The following is a 19,017-nucleotide window of genomic DNA, read 5'->3' on the forward strand; positions in this document are numbered from 1 at the left end:
TCTCTGGACGTTGACTAAGAGGGGACTCACTCCTACTCTACAGAAGGCAGGGAGTAGGAGGGATTGAGACCTGGATTTGCCCAAAGTGCCCAGTTAGCAGCAGCACCAGAAGCAGAGCCCAGGCATCCCTGTCTCCCCGAGGCTGCTTTGCCTCCTCACTTCACAGCCATTTGCCTCTGTTTCTTGACTTGGAAGGTCAAATTGAATAGGCAATGACCCAAATACAGTCAGAACAAGCTCTGAATAGACTTTCTCAAAGAACTGTCAGTAAAGGAAGGAATCCCGCCCCAAATGAGAAACTCTAATAGCCTTGAAAAATTACTCATCAGAGTCAGGGAAGGGACCCCAGAGCTCCTACAGCCTAAGGCTGGTGCAGGGGTCAGCTAGAGGAGAAGTGGGGGAGGGGTGTTCCCCACAAGGGAATACGTGGGCAGTCACACAGTGGAAAGCGTGTGGGGTGTGGAGGACACACCACACTGATGGGGCTCCAGCCTGAGGGGAAGGCTGAGGTAGTAGGAGGTAAGAAGTGGAAAGGCAGCCAGACCCAGGCCCACAGACACTCATAGGCCAAGCTGGGGAAGTAGAATTATGATCAAGGCCATGGGGAGGCCACTCTACAGAGGAGGCTGGAGCAGATTCAAGGTCTCAGAAGCTCACTGTGGAAGCAGCTGGAGGGACAGGGGACTAGGGCAGAGGGGCTCAGGGGCAGTGGTGCAGGTGTGGGCTGAGCCTCATCTGAAGACTGTTTGGAGGGCTGTTTGTCAGGGCCATGGAGGAGACAGACCCTCAGGACTTCGTGGCTGATGGGAGGAGGCCTTGGGGAAGAGATGTATAGAGGATGACATCCAGGCTCTGGTTTGGGTGGCTTGCTGGGTGGGGACACTGAAGGAAGCACACTTTGGAAAGTTAGAGTTCATCAAGGCACGTGCTGAGTTAGAGATGGCCTGGGGCTGTCCAAGTAGAGGTGATGCATAGAGCAGAGATGGATTGGAGACGTGGTGTGGGGGTTGTGGGCTGAGAAATGATGGGCATGGCTGGAATACAAGGCATATATACACCTAGAAGCATTTTCTCTGATTTCTCATCTTTTTCCTAAGGCCAGTTTCCAAAATGAGGCAGAATGCACAGAAAAATCCTCTTGGTGCGAGTTCTACCAAAAAGATATATAATTTACATAGTTTCCCTCACCGTGACATTCCGTGTTCCGAACACACTACATGCATAACGAATTCGACAAAGAATAATTACTGAGTTCTGAGCATGTGGATTAACGATCTTTCAATCACCATACAAGGCATGGCTGGGAGAGGGTCCAGATGAGGGCCCACGTGGAAGGAGGAGATAGGAGATGAGAACGCAGATCGAGAGAGCAGCAGAGACAGGGAGAAATGCCGCCGAGTGAGGGCAGCCATCCAGAAGAGAGAAGAGAGCAGGGGCAGGGCCGAGTCTCTGCCACGGGGTGTGGGGTAGGAGCAGCTGGCCCAGGCCTTTGCTGCTCAGGCTCAGCAGGTGGGTGCAGGTAGGGACCCTGCACTTGGCTGAGAGAGTGTGGAGGAGGTGAAGCCATGGGGCTAGATAGACTCAGGTGTGTAGCCAGGAGGCTCCAGCCCTAGGAGCCTTCCCTGACTGCTGCCTGGCACATGAACCCCTTCAGGGCTCTCACAGCTGCTTCCATGTGGCATCTCAGGCAAATGGTCTCCTCTCTGACAGTGGCATATCCTCACTGCGGTGGAGGATGCTCTAGGGGTGACCTTTTAGGACGGAGCTGAGGAAGAAAGGAAATGGGGTTTCTTTCTGGCCCTAGTGACCCAAGGAGTTGATCTCTCTGTACCTCAGTTGCTTTACCTGCTCTCTCCAGAGTATGGAATACAAATGTGCATGTCAGCATTACAAATCGGCTCCAAAGCAGGGAAGCCAGGAACAAGTAGCAGCCCAGATCCCCTCCCCAGAGGCAGCATTCTGATGGGTCCCACAGTGCGGTGGTCTAGTATTCTCTGGGCCGGGCCCTTGGCTGCCAGAAGACCCAGGTACTCCCACTGCCTACCTCGGTGATATGCTTCAGGGGCAGATTTGTGGTCCACATTTGGGAGTGGAGCACAGAGCTTCCTTCTGGAAAGGAACCCACACCCTCCGCTCTGGTGCAGCTCATTAGCAGTTCAGGCAGCCGCTTTCTGGGCTTAGAAGGCTGTGCCGGGGCTCCAGGGCGTCTGACTGCCAACTCAGAGCCTTGCTAATTGGTGGTGACACGGGACTGAGGGAGTGAGCATCTGCCCGGCACCCACTGGGTGGTCCCACAAAAGGGGGCCTGGGGGAGCTGGCCGGCTCTCCACCTGTGGACAGGCTCCAAGGTGAGTCCACAAAATGGCCAGTCTCTGGAGACCTTCCATTTCTTGTAACTGTCCTGGCACATGTCCGAGGCACGGCATGGCACAGCCTGGGGGGCCAGGCTGCTGGTAGTCCCCACTCCTCTCAGCCCTTTTTAGGATCAGGCTTCAGTGGCCAACTCTGTCTTTCTGTGAAAGAAGGAGCCCTGGGCAGCTGCCACAGCAGAATGACCTGAATGATGTGACACAGATGTGCCAGCAGGAGAAGAGGGGGCCCAACAGAAGCCCCTTCCTCTGGACATTACCCCTCACCATTTCCTGCCATCCCGAGTGCTAAGGCCGGCTTCCTGCTGGAAACTAGCGGGTCACTGGGGGACAGCAATCCTCTTCCTTCTTGGATGGAGGCCGGGTAGATCTCACTAGACCAAAAGGCCAGGCCACATCCCCCAGTGAGCATGGACCTCCAGCTGGGGCCTGGTTGGTGCAGGGCCTGCCTAAAGAGGGGGAGTTTGAGGGGAAGACGGCCACCCCTCCGCCTCCCAGGGAGGCCCAGGCTGGACAGTGCAGGCTGAGCCTGAGCCTGGAGGGGGCTGGGCCCCTGCAGAGTTAGACATGACCCTGGCCCTCCAGGTCTGGCTTGCTCTGGGCCCAGGGCACTGAGGGGGACATGGCTGGGGTAGCAGTAAGCATCACTGCCTGGGGGAGGGACGGGGAAGATGGGGATCAGCACGGGCCCAGGGAGACGTGAGCACCCACTGGGGTGACACAGTGCCTGCTCATGCTGCTGTGAGGAGGAAGTGAGACTGCGTGCAAAGCACTCAGCACAGACTCTGGCTTGAAAATACCCTCAGGGCAAGGCAGCTCTGGCATCCAAGTGCTTGTCTGGAGTGAGCGGGTGGAGACAGAGAGGTGTGTGTTAGGAAGTGGTAGTGTCTCAGCCAAGGTGGCTGAACTGGGTTTTGGGCCTGCTTGCCGGCAGGGGGTGGGGGCTGGCCCAGAGGGCCGTGGGGTGCTATGGGTGAGGCATCAGTGGCTTCTGGGAGCTACAAGGCAGGCAATTCCAGAGGCACAATATGCTACCTGGCCACCCAGACCTCATGCCCAGGCAGCTCTCAGGAAGTTTCCAGTCTAGCTTCACCCCTGGCCAGGGGCAAGCTGAGAGTTTTCAGGGCTCTGGAAATTTTCACCTGGCCAGGCTGCTTTCAGCAGGGGGATGTGTGCTCTCAGTAGGGGGTACTGTGGGACCTTCAATTCTGGGTGGGGTCTCCCCTGGGCTCTCTTCTGGGGCAGCCAGGTCTTTGGGAGTAAGCTCAAATCTGTCCTCGCACAGCTAAACCTATAACTGAGGTGTGACAACTTTCATCTCCTAATTTTTGGGCCAGTTTTCTAGAAAATTAAAATCTATGTGATGAAAATCTATGTGGATATGCAATCATTTTTCTCATCTAGGAATGGGAATAATAGTAACAGCTATCTCACAGGGCTGTTGTGAGGAGTAAGCCCAGGTATGGTGAGTGAGTGGGGCAGGATTTCAGAGCTCAAGAAACGTTGGACATTGTTAAATGCTAGTGTTCATTTAGAGCTGACTTGGAGCCTACCCCTCGGCTAGATGTTTTCCACACATTCTTTCAGTGATTCAGGAATAGATAAGCTTCTGAAACCTGGGGGCTAGAGAGAGGTTTGGAGGGTGGGGTGGGGGAAGAGCCCTGATCTCTAAAGCTATCATGAAAAATTGTGTGTCCTGCGTATTTTATAGCAAAGCTGTCCATGGCTTTCAATCAGCTCCTAAAGAAATTAAGAACTTGTGGTTTATCTGCTAGCTGGACATTCAGTTACAATGATTTCAGGTCTGTTTTTAGCTTAAAAGAGGATATGTCATACCAGCTAAGCAATTCTGTCACAGATAGGCCTTAGTGTTTGTTATCAAATAATTCCTGAGCTCGGATAAAGCCTCCCATGTTACCTCTTTTCATGAACTTTGCAAAAATGTCCCTGAGATCATTTCCAGTGTCTCCAAGATGTGAGGAGATGTGAACAACAGCAGGCAGACACTCCCTCGCCCGGACCAGTGCGCTGTGCCTTTAAGGTCCACTGGGGGCGTGATGTCAACAGCCCGCGGGCATTGTAAGCAGGAGCCTGGCTGCCGGTGCTAGAGGCGATTTGGAGGCGGGTGTGCAGTGGAGGTGGACCTGCGCGGGGCTCTGCGTCCCCGACTTGGCCTGTCCGGTGCGCTCGCCCGCTGGTCATGCCCTGCAGACTCTGAATGGGCACCGACCCGGCTCCAGGAGCGCGAGGAGCCGCGGCCTGGGCCATGGGCAGCTTCCAGCTGGAAGACTTTGTGGCGGGTTGGATTGGAGGTGAGAGCACCCCCGGACGGGAGGGACCCCTGGAGGTGAGTGTGCTGACGGGACAGCCCAAGCCCTAGAGGAAGAGAGACAGCTGGCCAGGCGCTGCGTGGTCCAAGCTGACACTCCGTGCTGGGTCAGTGAGGTCCGCGCCCCAGTGCTGCCCACACGCGCCCCGAGTGCGCGCCGCCAGCCACGGGGCTGGTCTTGCTGCTCCATCCTGAGCTTGTGATTTGCCTAAAAGTTTGGATCCGCGGAGGTAATGATTAAACCGCGTCAAAGCTGATAGCCAATGGAGCGTCCTGGCGCGGACACACCCTTCAGCAAACTGGTGCGCATCTGAGTTGGGGACACCGGCTCTGCTTGCAGGAACTCGGGTGTGAGAGCCTGTGCTTGGCAGCACGGAATGCAGAACTTGGCTCTAGGGGCATCCTGGCTGCGGGGAGCGGAGCCCACAGCCGGGGGTCCAGCACCGACTGCAGGTGCCCACCTGCAGATAAGAGGAACCCCTCACATTTTCAGCCGCTGTCAGCTGTCAGGCCTCTTCTCCAGGCACAGTTGGGCCCCCTGGTCCCTTCCTACCGCTCTTGGTGTCACTCTCTATTGGGCTTGGATTGGGTTTGCATGGGCAAGAGTCGCATCCATTTCATTGTTTTTCCAGTCTTCCCTTTCCAATGGGTCTACCCCTCCTCTCTGCTCAGCTATTGTGGGGTGCGGGGAGGGGGCGACGTGAGAGACTTTGCTTGTAAAATGTAACCTTTCTTTTGGTCCCATCTAAGGGGGGTCATCAGAAAAGGGATGTTGGCGAAAGCAGCCCCCTCCCAAAGACAAAATACTGAGGTGCTGAGGCAGAGGCTATGGCTAATGTGTTTGTGTCCCACCCCAGGTTCTAGGTATGAAGGAGACCAGGGAGGTTGTAAGAAAGGAAAAAAACAAAAAGAGCAACCAGACAGCTAGGGTCTCAGGTCCTTCCTCTTCTGCTGGCCCCTTCCTACCTAGTTGGAGTACATGTCTGGCCCCTACAGGTGGCTCATCATCCTGAGCAGATAGGATTCCCTTCACTGGGGTCAGTTCTGTCGCTGAGACCTGTCTCTCCTAACTTTGCCAGCCATGGGGCTGCACCCAGAGGCCCACCAGGCCAGGCCCTCTTTGGACAACCTTTTAGTTCGAAGGGAGAACCTTTCCTCACCTGCTACTTAAGTAGTCAGACCAACTTCAGTAGGGCTGCCAGGGGTTTGGTTTGAGGAATGTTCTGGAGGGTAAGGCTGTCAGGGTAGCTCAGCCTCTGACACAGAGACCCTCCCCAACTCACACAGCAAGGAGTAGATGGTTCTGTATTTTGAGATTGTCCTTACGTTGTTGATGTTAACATGGTTTTGTTGGTTTGTTTCAGTTTTGGTGGGTTTTTCTTTGTTCTTTTTAGGATGTGTCTGAGCCTACATGACTACCAGTCTAAAGCAAACAGATATAGTAATGGGTTAACATACTTGAAAAACAGGGTAATCACAAACCTTTTGCATACAATAGAGTCACAAAAAACAAAAAGAAACCTGGTTAATACAAAAGAAAATTATCAAACCACAAAAAGAAAAAAAAAGACAAAGAAAAAGAAAGGAACAAAGAAGAAATTACAAATCAATTGGAAAACAAAGTTCAAAACGGCAATAAACACACATCTATCGATAATTACTATAAATGTCAATGGACTAAATGCTCCAATCAAAAGACAGAGAGTGGCCGACTGGATAATAAAACAAAAGCCTACAATATACTGCCTACAATAAGCTGCCTACAAGAGACTCACTTTAGAGTGAAGAACACACATAGATTGAAAGTGAGAGGATGGAAAAAGATATTTCATTCAAACGGAAATGACAAGAAAGTGGGAGTAGCAATACTTATATGAGACAAAATAGGCTTGTTGGTTTGTTTTTCTTTTTGCTTCCATGAAGATAAGTGTAATAACAGTGAATACTTAGTAGGTACCAGATGCTTTTTAAGTGCGCTCGCTCGCTCTCTCTCTCTCTTTCTCTCTCTCTATATATATATACATTTAGAACAATTTTATTGAGGTTATTTTATCAGGATATCATAAAATCCACATATTTCAAATGTACAATTTCATGATTTTTAACAATTTTAGCAAGTGGTGCAACCATTAGCATAAATTAATTTTAGAACATTTTATCCCCCAATAAGATCCCTCGTGCCCATTTGCAGTTAAACCACATCCTCTCCTTCTGGGCAACCACTAATCTACTTTCTAGCTCTATAAATTAGCCTTTTATGGACAGTTTATATAAATGGAATCATACGATATCTGGGCTCATGTGTGTTTATGTACATCTCTTTATAGCTCCAACAAGGTAGCTACCATTATTACATCTCCATTTTACAGATGAGGAAATGGATACACAGAGAAATTCAGTGACTTGCCCAAGGCCATGCATCTAGCATAAACGGGATTCCAGCCCATACAGTCTGGTACTAGGGCCATGTTAACCCCTGTACTCGTCTACTGCTACTTTCTTCCTTAGTGACCTGGCATAATAAAATTTCAGCATTACATCCTTCACAGTTTGAAATTTTACTGGTCTGTGAGGTCCCAAGGTCAGAAAACCCCTGACCTGATAATCCTGTTTCTTGTCTTTGCATCCCCTGCTTTTAGATGACTGGGCTAATGATGGTGCAGGGAGATACTGGCTCAAGGCTGCATCTGGGGACTGCTGCCCTGGGCTGAGTGATGCCTGTAGTGAAGGATGTAGCCAGAGCCTGAGGACCAGAGCTCTTTCCTTCCCCTGAAGAGTGAATGGTCCAGCTGCTCGCTGCCTGTCATCTTCCTGTCTCTGCCCAGTTCTGTGGGACGAGGGACTGAGAAGGGTCTGAAGGTTCTAGACCAAGGGAACATTTGTTCTGGAATAGCTGGTTCCTCTGCCCCTGTAAATATCAATATTCCAGGACCCCTTACCTGCCTTACCTGATTAGATCACTCCTGCTAGCAGAAGCACTTCCTTCCTCATCAGCATGACATGGAATTTGTCTCAGAAGGATGGCTCCTGTTTCAATCTCACTGTCACTGCTTTCTGCAACATGGCCTCAGGGCAGCCTTGCTTGCCTCCATAATTGTTCAGGCCTTGTGACTATGCATGTGTATGGGCATTTTTTTGTGTGTAAAAAGATCCAGAGTATCCATCACCTTTTCAAAGAGGCTCTCTTAAAAAAAAATCAATAGTGATGGCAGCCCCTTTAGAGCATCCTGTAAGTGCCAGGCTCTGCTGGTACTTTAGGTTTATTGTCTCATTTCATTCTTCAAATGAAACTGTGAGGTACGTGCTAACATTATTCCCACTACACATACTAAAAGGGAGATGTAGAAAAGCTAAATAACCTGCAGGTACCTGAAAAGTTTCTGGGTTATCTCTTCACATGTCCCCCCATTTTTGAGGTGAAATTCACATACCCTAAAATTAATCATTTGGAGGTGTACAGTTCAGTGATATTTGGTACATTCACAATGTTGTGCAACCATCTGTCTGGTTCCAAAACATTTTTTTTCCTGCCCAAAGAAGTTCCTGGACCCATTAAGCAGGCATTCCCATTTCCCTGCCTCCAAACCTGGGCAACCATTAATCTGCTGTTTGTCTCTGTGGATTTACCTATTGTGGATAATTCATCTAAGTGGAATCATACCATATGTGACCTGTTTCTTCTGGCCTTTCACCTAGTGTAGTGTTTTCCCTGTTCATCCACACTGTGGCATGTGTCAGTACCTCATTCCTCCTTAGGCCTACTGATATTCCATTTTATGGATATACCACATTGTGTTTAGCCATCCTTCCAGCAATGGACATTGGGCTGTTTTTACCTTCTGGCTTTTGTGAGTAGTGCTGCTACAAACGTGTGTCCACATACTTGTTTGAGTGCTGTTTTCAGTTCATTTAGGTATATTTCTGGGAGTGGAATTGCTGGGTCATACGGTAATCCTATATTTCACTTTGTGATGAGCCAAACTGTTTCGTACAGCAGCTGCACCATTTTACATTTCCACCAGCAATTCATAAGAGTTCCAGTTTCTCCGCATTCTCATGAACACTTCTTATTTTCCTTTTCCTTTTTTTTTTTTTTTCCATTATAGCCATCCTAGTGGGTGTGAAGCAGAATCTCACTGTGGTTTTGACTTGCATTTCCCTAATGACTAATGATGTTGAGCATCTTTTCATGTACATGTTGGCCGTTTGTATATCTTTAGAGAAATGTCTGTTCAACTCCTTTGCCCTTTAACATTTTTTTTTCTTTTTAGTTGTTGGAGTTCTTTACATATTCTGGATACTAGACCCTTATCAAATGTATGATTTGCAAATATTTTGCCCTATTCTCTAGGTTTCTTTACTTTCTTGAGAGTGTTCTTTTATGCACAAATATTTTTAATTTTCATGACATCCAATGTACCCAATTTTTCTTTTGTTGCTTGCACTTTTGGTGTCATGCCTAAGAATCTAGTGCAAATTTACAGTCATGGAGATTTCCCCCTGTGTTTTAGTGTATGATTTTCATCATTTTATTGCTTCTGTTTAGGCCTTTGGGTTATTTTGAGTTAAGCTTTGTGTAGGTGTGAGGTGGAGGTATAACTGTATTCTTTTGCACGTGCAGACCCAGTTATACCAGCATCTTCACTCCTTTTCTTTAGGGTGCTTGCTTCTTGAGGCAGGACCAGGTTTTACTCCATTTTTCTTTGCCTTCGCCACGGGTGGCCCAGTGCCTGCCACACTGGGGGGCCCTTCTGGTGCCTGGGCACCGACCAAGTAAGTGACTGTAAGTGTCTGAGCCCTTCGTTCTCTCCTGAGGGCCAGCTGGTGCCAGCTAGGAGTCCAGGAGCTGAGTAACCAAGTGTTCTTCTTTGACCCACAGGTGCAGCCAGTGTCATTGTCGGCCACCCTCTGGACACGGTCAAGGTACAGTAGCCATGTTGCTGTTACGTTCAGGAAAGGGGTCTGTAGTGAGTTTGCCTCCAGGAATTTGCCTGCTGTTTCTGATTCCCAGAAAGTCTCCAGCCCAGGGCCAGCTCCCTGTGCCAGCCCGTGGGGGTGGAGTGCTAGGAGGCCTGGTTTGGAATGCTCTACCCTCATTGCTTGGCAGTCATTTTGTTGTTGTAAGTGTTCCATTTCTGCCTCCAGATTCTCATGAGCTGCCAGGGAGGGGGCTGGGGCACTGGTGAGTGTTCTGTAAGTCTTTCTGGAACTAAGGAACCAGAAAGGCTTCCAGGGTAAGGTGGCATCGGATCCCACAATTTAAGGTTGGGTATTGAGAAACGATATTCCAGGCCCAGAGCACAGCACGGGCAAAGACACTGAGGTGGAGACACTACCTGGGTGCCGTGCTCGGGAAAGGCCAGCATGGCCAGTGCTGCTGATGCATCAGGTTTCTGAAAGCAGCCACAGATCGGAATCCAGGAAAGGCAGGTAGGTCAGCACTCAGTCCTTGGAGGCCTTGACTATCAGATTAGGTCTCTGGGCTTAGGTTGGGAATGGGAAGCCATTCTAACCTGATGGAGCCAGCCAAGCCATCTGGCACTCGGATCATCCATGCCCCTTGTTCTGCAAATGTAGGACTGGCCCAGAAAGAGGAAAGATGTAGCCGCAGGTCACACAACACATCAAATCATTGAGAAGTGAGATGTTACAAAGGGATATTCTTTGATTCCACCTGTCCCCCTGCCATCTGCCTGCCATGAGGAGAAGCACTTAGAGGTATAGCCTGAGAACAGAACCACAAATAGAGCCTCCTCACCCTGACTTCCAGGTTCGTATCAATGCTCTGGCAGAATCATGTGCAAAGAGGCACCTCTCAGGTCCTCTTCTGATGGCTGCTGTGGTCTCCTCTCTCCCATCTTCCTCCCTGTGTGACCATGGGCCCCTCCTCAGTCAGAGCCCAGGCCTGCTGTCTTCTTGATGGGGAGATCAGCCTCCTTGTCTTAAATGGTTGAAAGTAGTCCCTGGCTCTTCACATCCCTCATACAAGCCCAGCCTTTTGCTTGTACAACGCATCCTGGACACGGCATCCTGAGTGCCGTGGGGATGGGAGGGCAGTGGTGGTGGACAAAGCAAGTCCAGTCCCTGCCCCTTCAGGCCTAACAGCCAGGTTTCTGACACAGGCAGCCTTTGTGCCTCCTTGGTAGAGCATCCTTCCCTCACCCAAAGCCTGGTTGGGGGTCGGTGGAGCTTGTTGGAACCCCCATCCCCACCCCTGCCCCTTGCACAGGTAAGCCTGGCCACCCCGTGCTTGACCGTGTATCACCTGAAAAGGGCAGGACTCTCCTTCTTCTCTTTCCTCTGCCTCCTGAACCTCTTTAGGGAACCTTTCCTGATATGTAAAATCTAGTCTCTGTTCAGTCTGAGAACCTCCCCGCTGCGGGTACCAGCCTGGTGATGCTGGCTTACATGACCAGCCTATGGGTCCAGCCCCTGTTTCTCCCTATAACATCTTCCTTCCTTCCTTCCTTCTGGCTGGCATTTTCTCTAGAGTCCTCGTTTACTGAGAAAGGTCCAGGTAAAAGCCTCAGAGTTAGAATAACCTGGAGTCCAGTCCCAGCCTCCCACCTACTCTCCCGTGACTAGGGCACAGCACTTAACCTCCCTGAGCCTTGGTTTCCCCATCTGTAAAATGGGCAAAGAACACCTCCCTGGTGGGGCTGTCATGAAGATTGTCACTGTAGCAGCGAGGATAGAGCCGTGAGAGGGCCCTTCCTGTCCTGATGAACACACACGCTGGGGTATAGGGAAACAGATGAGCGACTTGTCCCTCACCCCTGGAAAAGCCAAGCTAGAAGGATCTGGGCTGCTGGCCTGGGTCAAAGACTCCTTCCCTGGGTGCAGGTGCCTCATCACAGGTGAGAGAGCCAGCCACTAGCTACTTGGTGGCAGTGGAGCTGGAGTCCAGATGCTCCCTGGCTCCTGGCACAGCTGGTGCATTTAAGGTTTATATCTGCTATAGTGTGACCAGGTTTTCCTAATCAAAGCTCAGCTCGCTAGAGACCAGCTAGAGCTCTGTAAGAGAATAAATTTGCATTGTTCTAAGCCATTAAATTTATCATAGTTTGTTACAGTAGCAGTAGGGAACACACACAGGGAATCAGCTTTCTCCATCTGTAAAATGGGAATTGTGTGCAGGCCTCATAGCATTTGTGCTGTGCATCTATGAGATAAGTTCCATATGATGCGCAGTATTTCCCCAAGTATGCAGCTGGTGCACCCTAAATGCCAGCTCCTATTGCAATTGGAGCCCCCAGAGACTTGAGCTGTGCTGCTGGCCTCAGCTGCAGCCTCCCCAAGAGCTCGGTGTGGCTGACAGAACTTTGCTCTGGTCAAGACCGGGGTGAGGGGTGCCCTGGGCTCTTCTGCAGCCTTACTCAGACCCTCTCCCTGACTATAGATGGCCCCAGTCACCCGAGTCAGCCTCTGTTAGAGGACACCACGGCTTCACCTTCTAGCCCCTTGGTCAGCCAGCGCAAACAGCCAAGTGCCAGGGCCACACTCAGTTCCGGGGATGAGAGGGAAATGCGAGACGACCCTGCCCCAGATCAGGAGCCCAAATAGACCCTAAGTAAAAAGACAAACAGATGACATCATTGCAGCATGTAAGCTCAGACCCCAAAGATGAGCTGGAGAAAGAGCCTTCCACGTAGGTGGAACGTGCTGGAGGCAGGAAAGAACTGATGGTTCAGAGAGTGGGAGTGTGCCGTGTGGTGGGCACAGAGGGCAGGGGTGTGGAGGAAATGGGTGCTGTTTAGGTGTGGAATTTATTCTGAGTTTGATGGGAGGCCACTGGAGAGCTTGAAACAGCAGTGACACCATTCACTGTTGTTTGGAAATGATCAGTCTGACTGTTGTGTAGACACAGGCAAAGGAGCAAGGGGGGCCAGCAGGAGGCCAGTGAGGAGACCAGCCCATCGTCCAGGTGAGAGATGAAGGGGCTGTGGGGGTGAAAAGGACAGGCTGCCTTCAGGAGTACTGAGGACGGCAGAGTGATGGACCGCAGATGGACGGGAGCCACCGGTTAGCTTTTTGTACTCAAGATGCAGCAGAACCTTATGTCCCCACACAAGCACTGTTTTTGCACAACAAACTGGCCTTTGTTCTTCTCTGAGACCAAAAGGGCTTCTGCTGCATTTAGCAAGGTGTGAGTGGGACATGGAAGGTGGCGGTGTAGATAGAGGACAGCGGGTCAGCCGGGCCAGGGCGGAAGCCCAGGCCTCCTTCCTGACTGGCTCCCTTGTGGCAGGGCCTTTCCCTCTCTGGGCCTCTGTTCTGGGAGCTCAGTGTCTTGGGGGCCGTGGGGACGTGACCTGGCTCCACGTGGTCCCTCACACCCTTGCCTCTCTCCACAGGCCCGCCTGCAGGCTGGCAATGGCTACGGGAGCACCCTCAGCTGCATCCGCACCGTGTACAGGAGGGAGAGTGTAAGTGGTCGCTGCGAGGGCAGCTGGGCCGCACCTGCCGGGGCCTCCTGGGGACTGAGGTCGCAGCCCTCTCACCAGCATGTCTGTCTGTCCATCTGGCAGGAGGCCTGTTCATTAGCCCTCATTACCTTTGGCTCAGTTTTCCCTGTTCATCTCACAGCACTCCTCAAATATTATGTGTTACCTAAACTCAACCCTCCCACCAAGTGCGACGTTATTGAGGGAAAAAGCTGGTTTTGTGTAACTTCCCTGGAGAAGTTCTGAGGAATTTAGAGCCACAGTGGGGAAAATCCCTGCAAAAACAGGATGACCTGTCAGGTTTTCAAAACCAAATGAGTGACAGTTAAACTGTATGCACACAGACTCCCTTATCTGGGTGGAATGGGGGCCAGGCTCTTCTGACCCCAGACACCAGGGCAAGCTTGTGCTGCCGGTCACTCCAGACCATGGACCAAGGGTTTTTTCCTGCAAAGAGGAACATCTAAATATCATTTTATGCAAGAAGCATCATGTACCCTTCTTGAGAATGAACGTATGCTTTGGGAAGACTTTCTAAGACTCCTCCTTGGGGAATTTAAAATAAATTTTAAAATGTAGGAAGAAATGAGCTGTTGATTTAAAGAAATGGTCAGGGGTAAGCCCCGTGGCAGCCTTGAGCTTTTCCTTGAGTCCTTGGAGATGTGGCCCCATTGTTGACCGCTGTCCCTACCAGGCTTCTCCCCAGTCCGGGCCCTGGAGCTTGGAAGCCTCCTGCCCACACCTGGAGTTTCTCCCGCGATGAAGGATGTCTTATGTCTAGCTGTTGTTCTGCCTCCACCTTCTGCTTTAAAATCAGGGTGATCTTTGCAAACCCAGTACAAGATGTTGTGCAATTGCTCCAGCCCCTGAATGACAGCTGTTGAGTCTCCTTTTTGGCCCATGTTCCCTGCAGTGTCTACCAGCCAGCGTCCCAGCTTCGAGGCTTCTGTGGTGACTGTGGGCGTTCCTCTGAGGCATCACAGCTCAGGGCTAAGCGATGCCCCAGGTGGTCTGAGGGATCTTGTAGAGGAAGAGCCTGAAGCATGGTGTGTGTGTACATGTGAGTGTGTATGCATGCACATGTGCGTGGGGTGTCCTGCCCCTGGCAAATAGGGTCCACGCATGCAGGGCAGGATTAGTGGGTTTGAGCATGGCGTGGAGTTTTTACCACAGCTTCCCAGTGCTTTTTTGTCTTAGGTGTCATCTGTGTTGCCCTGACTCCTTCTTCTAAATGCCTATGGAAGTTTCCCACTTCAGTGGAGCATCTATGGTGTTCACTGAGAATACAGTGTGGGAGGGACCCTGGCCTCTCTCAGCCTCCTGCATCCTGTGCAGGAGCCTCTTGGTGCTGTCCTTCCAGGGGCACCCTCTCTAGCTGTTTTCCAACAGATGCTCTTGCTCAGGGGCACCCAGCTACATGCTGACCCAGGTGCCCTGAGGAGCTGTGGGGCCCTTCGTACCTCCTCACCACAGGCTTATTTTAGCACATGTCAGTTTGTCTATCTGGGTTTCCTTCCCACCAGCCCCCCCCCCCCCCCGCCGTGAGCTCAGTGAGGGTGGAGAGTGTTTCTTTCTTGCTGTCCCCAGGGCCTGGCACATGGCCAGTGCCCAGAGGATGTTTTTGTTGGAGTGGCGCAGGAGGAGGGAGTGTATGATGCTTGGCAAGCCCACTACCCACTGGGGCTCCCCCTCGGCCGCAGTCCAGGAACACTGCCACTCAGGTGACAAATGCAGGTTCCAGGCCCAGCATCCTGCAGCTCAGGAAGCAGAGCTCCATGCAGAAGCCAGTTCCTCTTCAGGGCGAGGGTGCTCTCACCCTCCCCTGTTTCTCTTCTCACATCATCATCCTCTTTCATTTTCTCCATGGACATACTGGTTGATTTTTCCTGTGGTATCTCCCCCACCAGCCTGCGGGCTCCAGGAGGGCAGGGTCTCTGCCAAGGGCAGCCCGGGCCCTCAGGCTTCCTCCCCCCGGATCTCCCCACAGGTGTTCGGCTTCTTCAAGGGCATGTCCTTCCCCCTTGTCAGCATCACCGTCTACAACTCAGTGGTGTTCGGGGTCTTCAGCAACACGCAGAGGTTCCTCAGCCACCATCGGTGCCAAGAGCCCGAGGCTGGTCCGCGCCATGTGCTGTCTGACCTGCTCCTGGCCAGCATGGTGGCTGGTGTGGTCTCTGTCGGGCTGGGAGCACCCGTGGACCTCATCAAGATCCGGCTGCAGATGCAAACACAGCCATTTCAGGAAGGTAAGAGGCCAGGGGAGGGAGCCTGGTGTCAGGGCACCTGTGACCCTTTCTTGGTTTGTCGATCTGGGATACACTTAACATCCTTTTTATGGAGCAGGGCATCTCTGTCATATTATTTTATCTATAGTGGTAACTCCCATCGATTAAGGATTTACTATGCGCCAGGCACTTGCATCGAGCTCTGCACGTATTCTCTTCATGCACAATCCTGTGAGGCAGGTGTTGTGATTGTTGCCATTTTACAGATGAGAAAACTGAGGCTTCCCAAGGTTAAGGTACTTATTTAAGGATACACAGTTAATGACTGGCTAGTGAGGGCCAGCTACGTAATTTGCAGCCCTCCACGCAAAATGAAAATGAAGACTCCCCTGTTCAAAAATTAGTAAGAATTTAAGAAGGGCAACAGCAGAGCATTAAGTCAGGTGATGGACCCTCTGTGACTGCCAGGTCTCAGGCCCACACCTGCCCCACATGCCAGGGGATGCAGCCAGGGAGGCCCCGTGCAGGACCAGCTGCAGGGCCGTGAAGCAGGCCGCCCCCTTCTTGCCCCTGACATTCCATTAGAACTTCATTTCTTGTGTGCCATGAAGCTAGTCCTGCACCCCAGCTGCAGTTGTCCTCTTCTCCCTGCTGGGAAAGAGGTTGCTGCCTCTTCTCCTGGGAGCCGTTTTGATAAAAGAGGATTGAAAGAACTGGAAGGCACTTGTGTACGGAGTTAAAGCTGTCAGCTCTAGAGGAAGGATGAGCTGGGGGTCTTAGAAGACAAATTGCAATAACTTGGGGTTTGGTTCTTGGCTCTCATTTTACTGTGTCTCCTTAGGGAAGATACTGTCCCTTCCCAGGCCTCAGTCTCCTTTTCTGTATAATGGAAGGACTGGATCCATGGTCCTTCCCGTCACCTCAGATATATACCTGACAGCTCTTGTGGATAGGACCCCTCTCCCTGGTGGCCTTCCAAATAGCCTCCATGTAAGCCCTCTGCCCTAGAGGCTAGGAGTCAGCTGTGCCCCATGTCTCAGGAGCATCAGGGCCCAGTGCCTCTCATACCCCCAGCCTGGGTGCCTCTACTCAGCCTGCACTCCCTGCCCGACCAGGGAGGTGCCCAGGCCAGGACTACACATCCTCCGAGCATCCTCCATGCTGGTGCTCCTCACTGGGGTACATGGACAGCCTGGGGCATGGCTGCCCCAAGAACATGAGTCATACCAGCTGGACACTCAGTGCCCCCAGGCCCATGGTCACCATCAGCATGCAGGGAGATGCAGGACAACAAGCAGGCTGGATCACCCAAGGGGTCACAGAGCACAACCTATGGGGCGGCCTGGGGGGCCACAGGGCAGGTGGATCCCCACCTCTGTCTCCCTGACATGCTGAGTCATGTCTTCGTACAGTTCGGTTTGATCAAAGGATGGAAGCTCTGAGAAATGTTTGAAGCTGATCCTACCCTGGAGGCAAAAGCCAAAATGTAGAGAAATGAAGGACATCGCGAGCAGGCCTAGAATCCAGGAGTCCTGGCCCCCGGGCTGGCTTTCTGTGCTCTCCTGTCAACTTTAGAAAAGCTGTTTTAGTCTCAGGTGCAGAGGAAATCTCTCCATAAGCCTTAAAGCTCTTTGGAGTCCAGATGTTGGAAGAGTCTCAGTGATGAGGCCCCTCGGCTACTGGGGGCAGCCCCACCTCCTTCACAACTTGGGCGCCTTGTCTGTGGCAGGGGAGGAAATAGGGGGCAGCGTGCATGTGAGTGTGTGAGGGGACCCGCAGCTAGCCTGGACACCAAGGGAGATGTTTCTCAAGAGGTGCCTGAGACATTTGGAGGCATGTTAATTATTGAGCTTTCCTGGCAGTGTTTGGTTCCATCTTCTGTCCTGCCCTCATCTACCCCCACCTTCCTTGCAGACGGTGCTAGAACAGTGGCTGACTTGGCAGGCCATGGCCTGAGCCACAGGGGTCCTGAGGCCAGACTAGAAGCCTCTGGAGATGGAGGAAGGATAGGAGCAGCTAGAGAATAGTCAGACCCAAGAAAGGCCCCAATGCTGGGTGTGCAGAAGCCTTTGTTCTGGGGAGCTGAGCAGCCTCCATTGGTAGCTGACAAAGTTGCTCAGTGCTCATGGTGTGCCTGGTGCTGAGTTAAGTGCTGTATGTGCATCAGCTCATGTAATATCCACCCCAACAGCATGAGGTCGGCTTGACTGTTAGCCCTGTTCATGTATCCAACACACAATAGTTATGCACCTGCTGTGTGCCAGGCGCAGGGCTAGGTGCTGGGGACACAGCGGTGAACAAAATACTCTGTCCTGTCCCTCTTGTGGTGCTCTGTCCTGTCCAGCAGACAGGCAGACAGAAATTGGGCCACTCAAAACAGGGTGGGTGGGAGGCAGTGGGCTGCCATCTCAGCCAGGCTCGGGGGCAGCACCAAGTACTGTGTGGACTGAGCAGTGAGGGGCTGTGGTTCATTGCAAGCTCGTGGTCTCTACTCTGAGTCAGGCCTGCTCTGCATGGTTGTTGTGCCACAATGGTTATTTTTAGGCCAGCTTGTGCAGGGCTTGTGGAATTGCTCATGGCTTACAGCTCTAGCCCAGAATTGCCAGTCCACTTCCTGGGTGGTGATGATGGGTGATGATGGGTGATGAGAGACTAAGCCATGTCCTGAAGCCAGGTGCTGGAGGCTTCTGGCTTCTCTGCTTTCAGGCTTGTGTCAGGTAGACTGGAGGCCGTGTCGAGGTGAGAGCTCAGTTCATCTGGTTGGAGACATGCAAATATAAAGCCATTGAGTTCCTTCTGATTGTCTATTAGTGGTGACCTGTGGTTGGAAATGTATGAAATACTGAACATTGGATGAAGAGGGAAAAAGTGCCCAACCACCTAAATACGATCACTGTGTTTCCTTTCCCTTTTCTATATGTATGGATTAAATGTTTTAAGCTGTTGTTCTCATGTTATACACAATTTCATATCCTGTTTTTAACTCAACATTATAACAGAAACATTTTCTATGTTACTAAAATAGCATGTAAAATTAAAATTCCACACACATGTACACACATTTTGAGAGGATTGATATAGTCTGGTAAGAATTCAGTCTCTAGAGTTTGACTACCTGCTTCTAATCCAATCTCCACCAGAGTCCGGAAGCTCTGGACAAGATGCCTATGATCGCCAAGCCTCAGTTTACTCACCTGCAAAACAAGGTCTAACAAGAGTAGCTACTTCATAACTGGGATGGGATGGGACAGTGTATAACACATGGATCTCAGCAAGTGTCTGGTACATTGCAAACATGAAATAAATGTTAGCTATACAATTACACTTATTATTCAAATGTCTTCCAACTGACGAACATTTAGCTTGTTTACAGTTTCCCGTCTTTTAAAAATAGTGATGTGATCAGCAAAGTTGTCCATAAAGAGTTGCCTTCATTTGGGGTTCATTTCCCTAAATGTGTGGGCTCTAATTCGTGAGTGGGTCAAAGAGAATGGTCATTTTTAAGATTCTTGGTACTTACTGCAAAATTGTTATACAGAAGCGTTTTAACAAATGACATCGTCAGTTGAAGTTTAAAGGGAGTTTCTGTTTGGCACCACCTTCCGGTGCCTGCTGAACAGCACTGGAAACTCACAAAAACTCTTCCAACT

At 51.2% G+C, this 19,017-nt stretch overlaps 1 protein-coding gene across 3 annotated transcripts in view; it reads left to right on the forward strand.

The window, feature by feature from the left end:
- The first annotated feature begins 4,455 nt into the window (after positions 1-4,455).
- Positions 4,456-19,017, forward strand: part of SLC25A48 (solute carrier family 25 member 48) — a 46,051-nt gene continuing 31,489 nt past the window's right edge. For all 3 annotated transcript variants that reach the window (XR_012505649.1, XR_012505650.1, XM_010971648.3), the window contains exons 1-4: positions 4,456-4,681; positions 9,578-9,621; positions 13,053-13,124; positions 15,130-15,388. Coding sequence is in view for 1 of the 3 variants with exons in the window: in XM_010971648.3 (XP_010969950.2) it covers positions 4,588-4,681; positions 9,578-9,621; positions 13,053-13,124; positions 15,130-15,388 (469 nt within the window). In the remaining 2 variants the exon portion in view is untranslated. The remainder of the gene's footprint in view (positions 4,682-9,577; positions 9,622-13,052; positions 13,125-15,129; positions 15,389-19,017) is intronic.

This window comes from Camelus bactrianus, chromosome 3 (assembly GCF_048773025.1).
Source record: "Camelus bactrianus isolate YW-2024 breed Bactrian camel chromosome 3, ASM4877302v1, whole genome shotgun sequence".
NCBI classification, from domain to species: Eukaryota; Metazoa; Chordata; class Mammalia; order Artiodactyla; family Camelidae; genus Camelus; species Camelus bactrianus.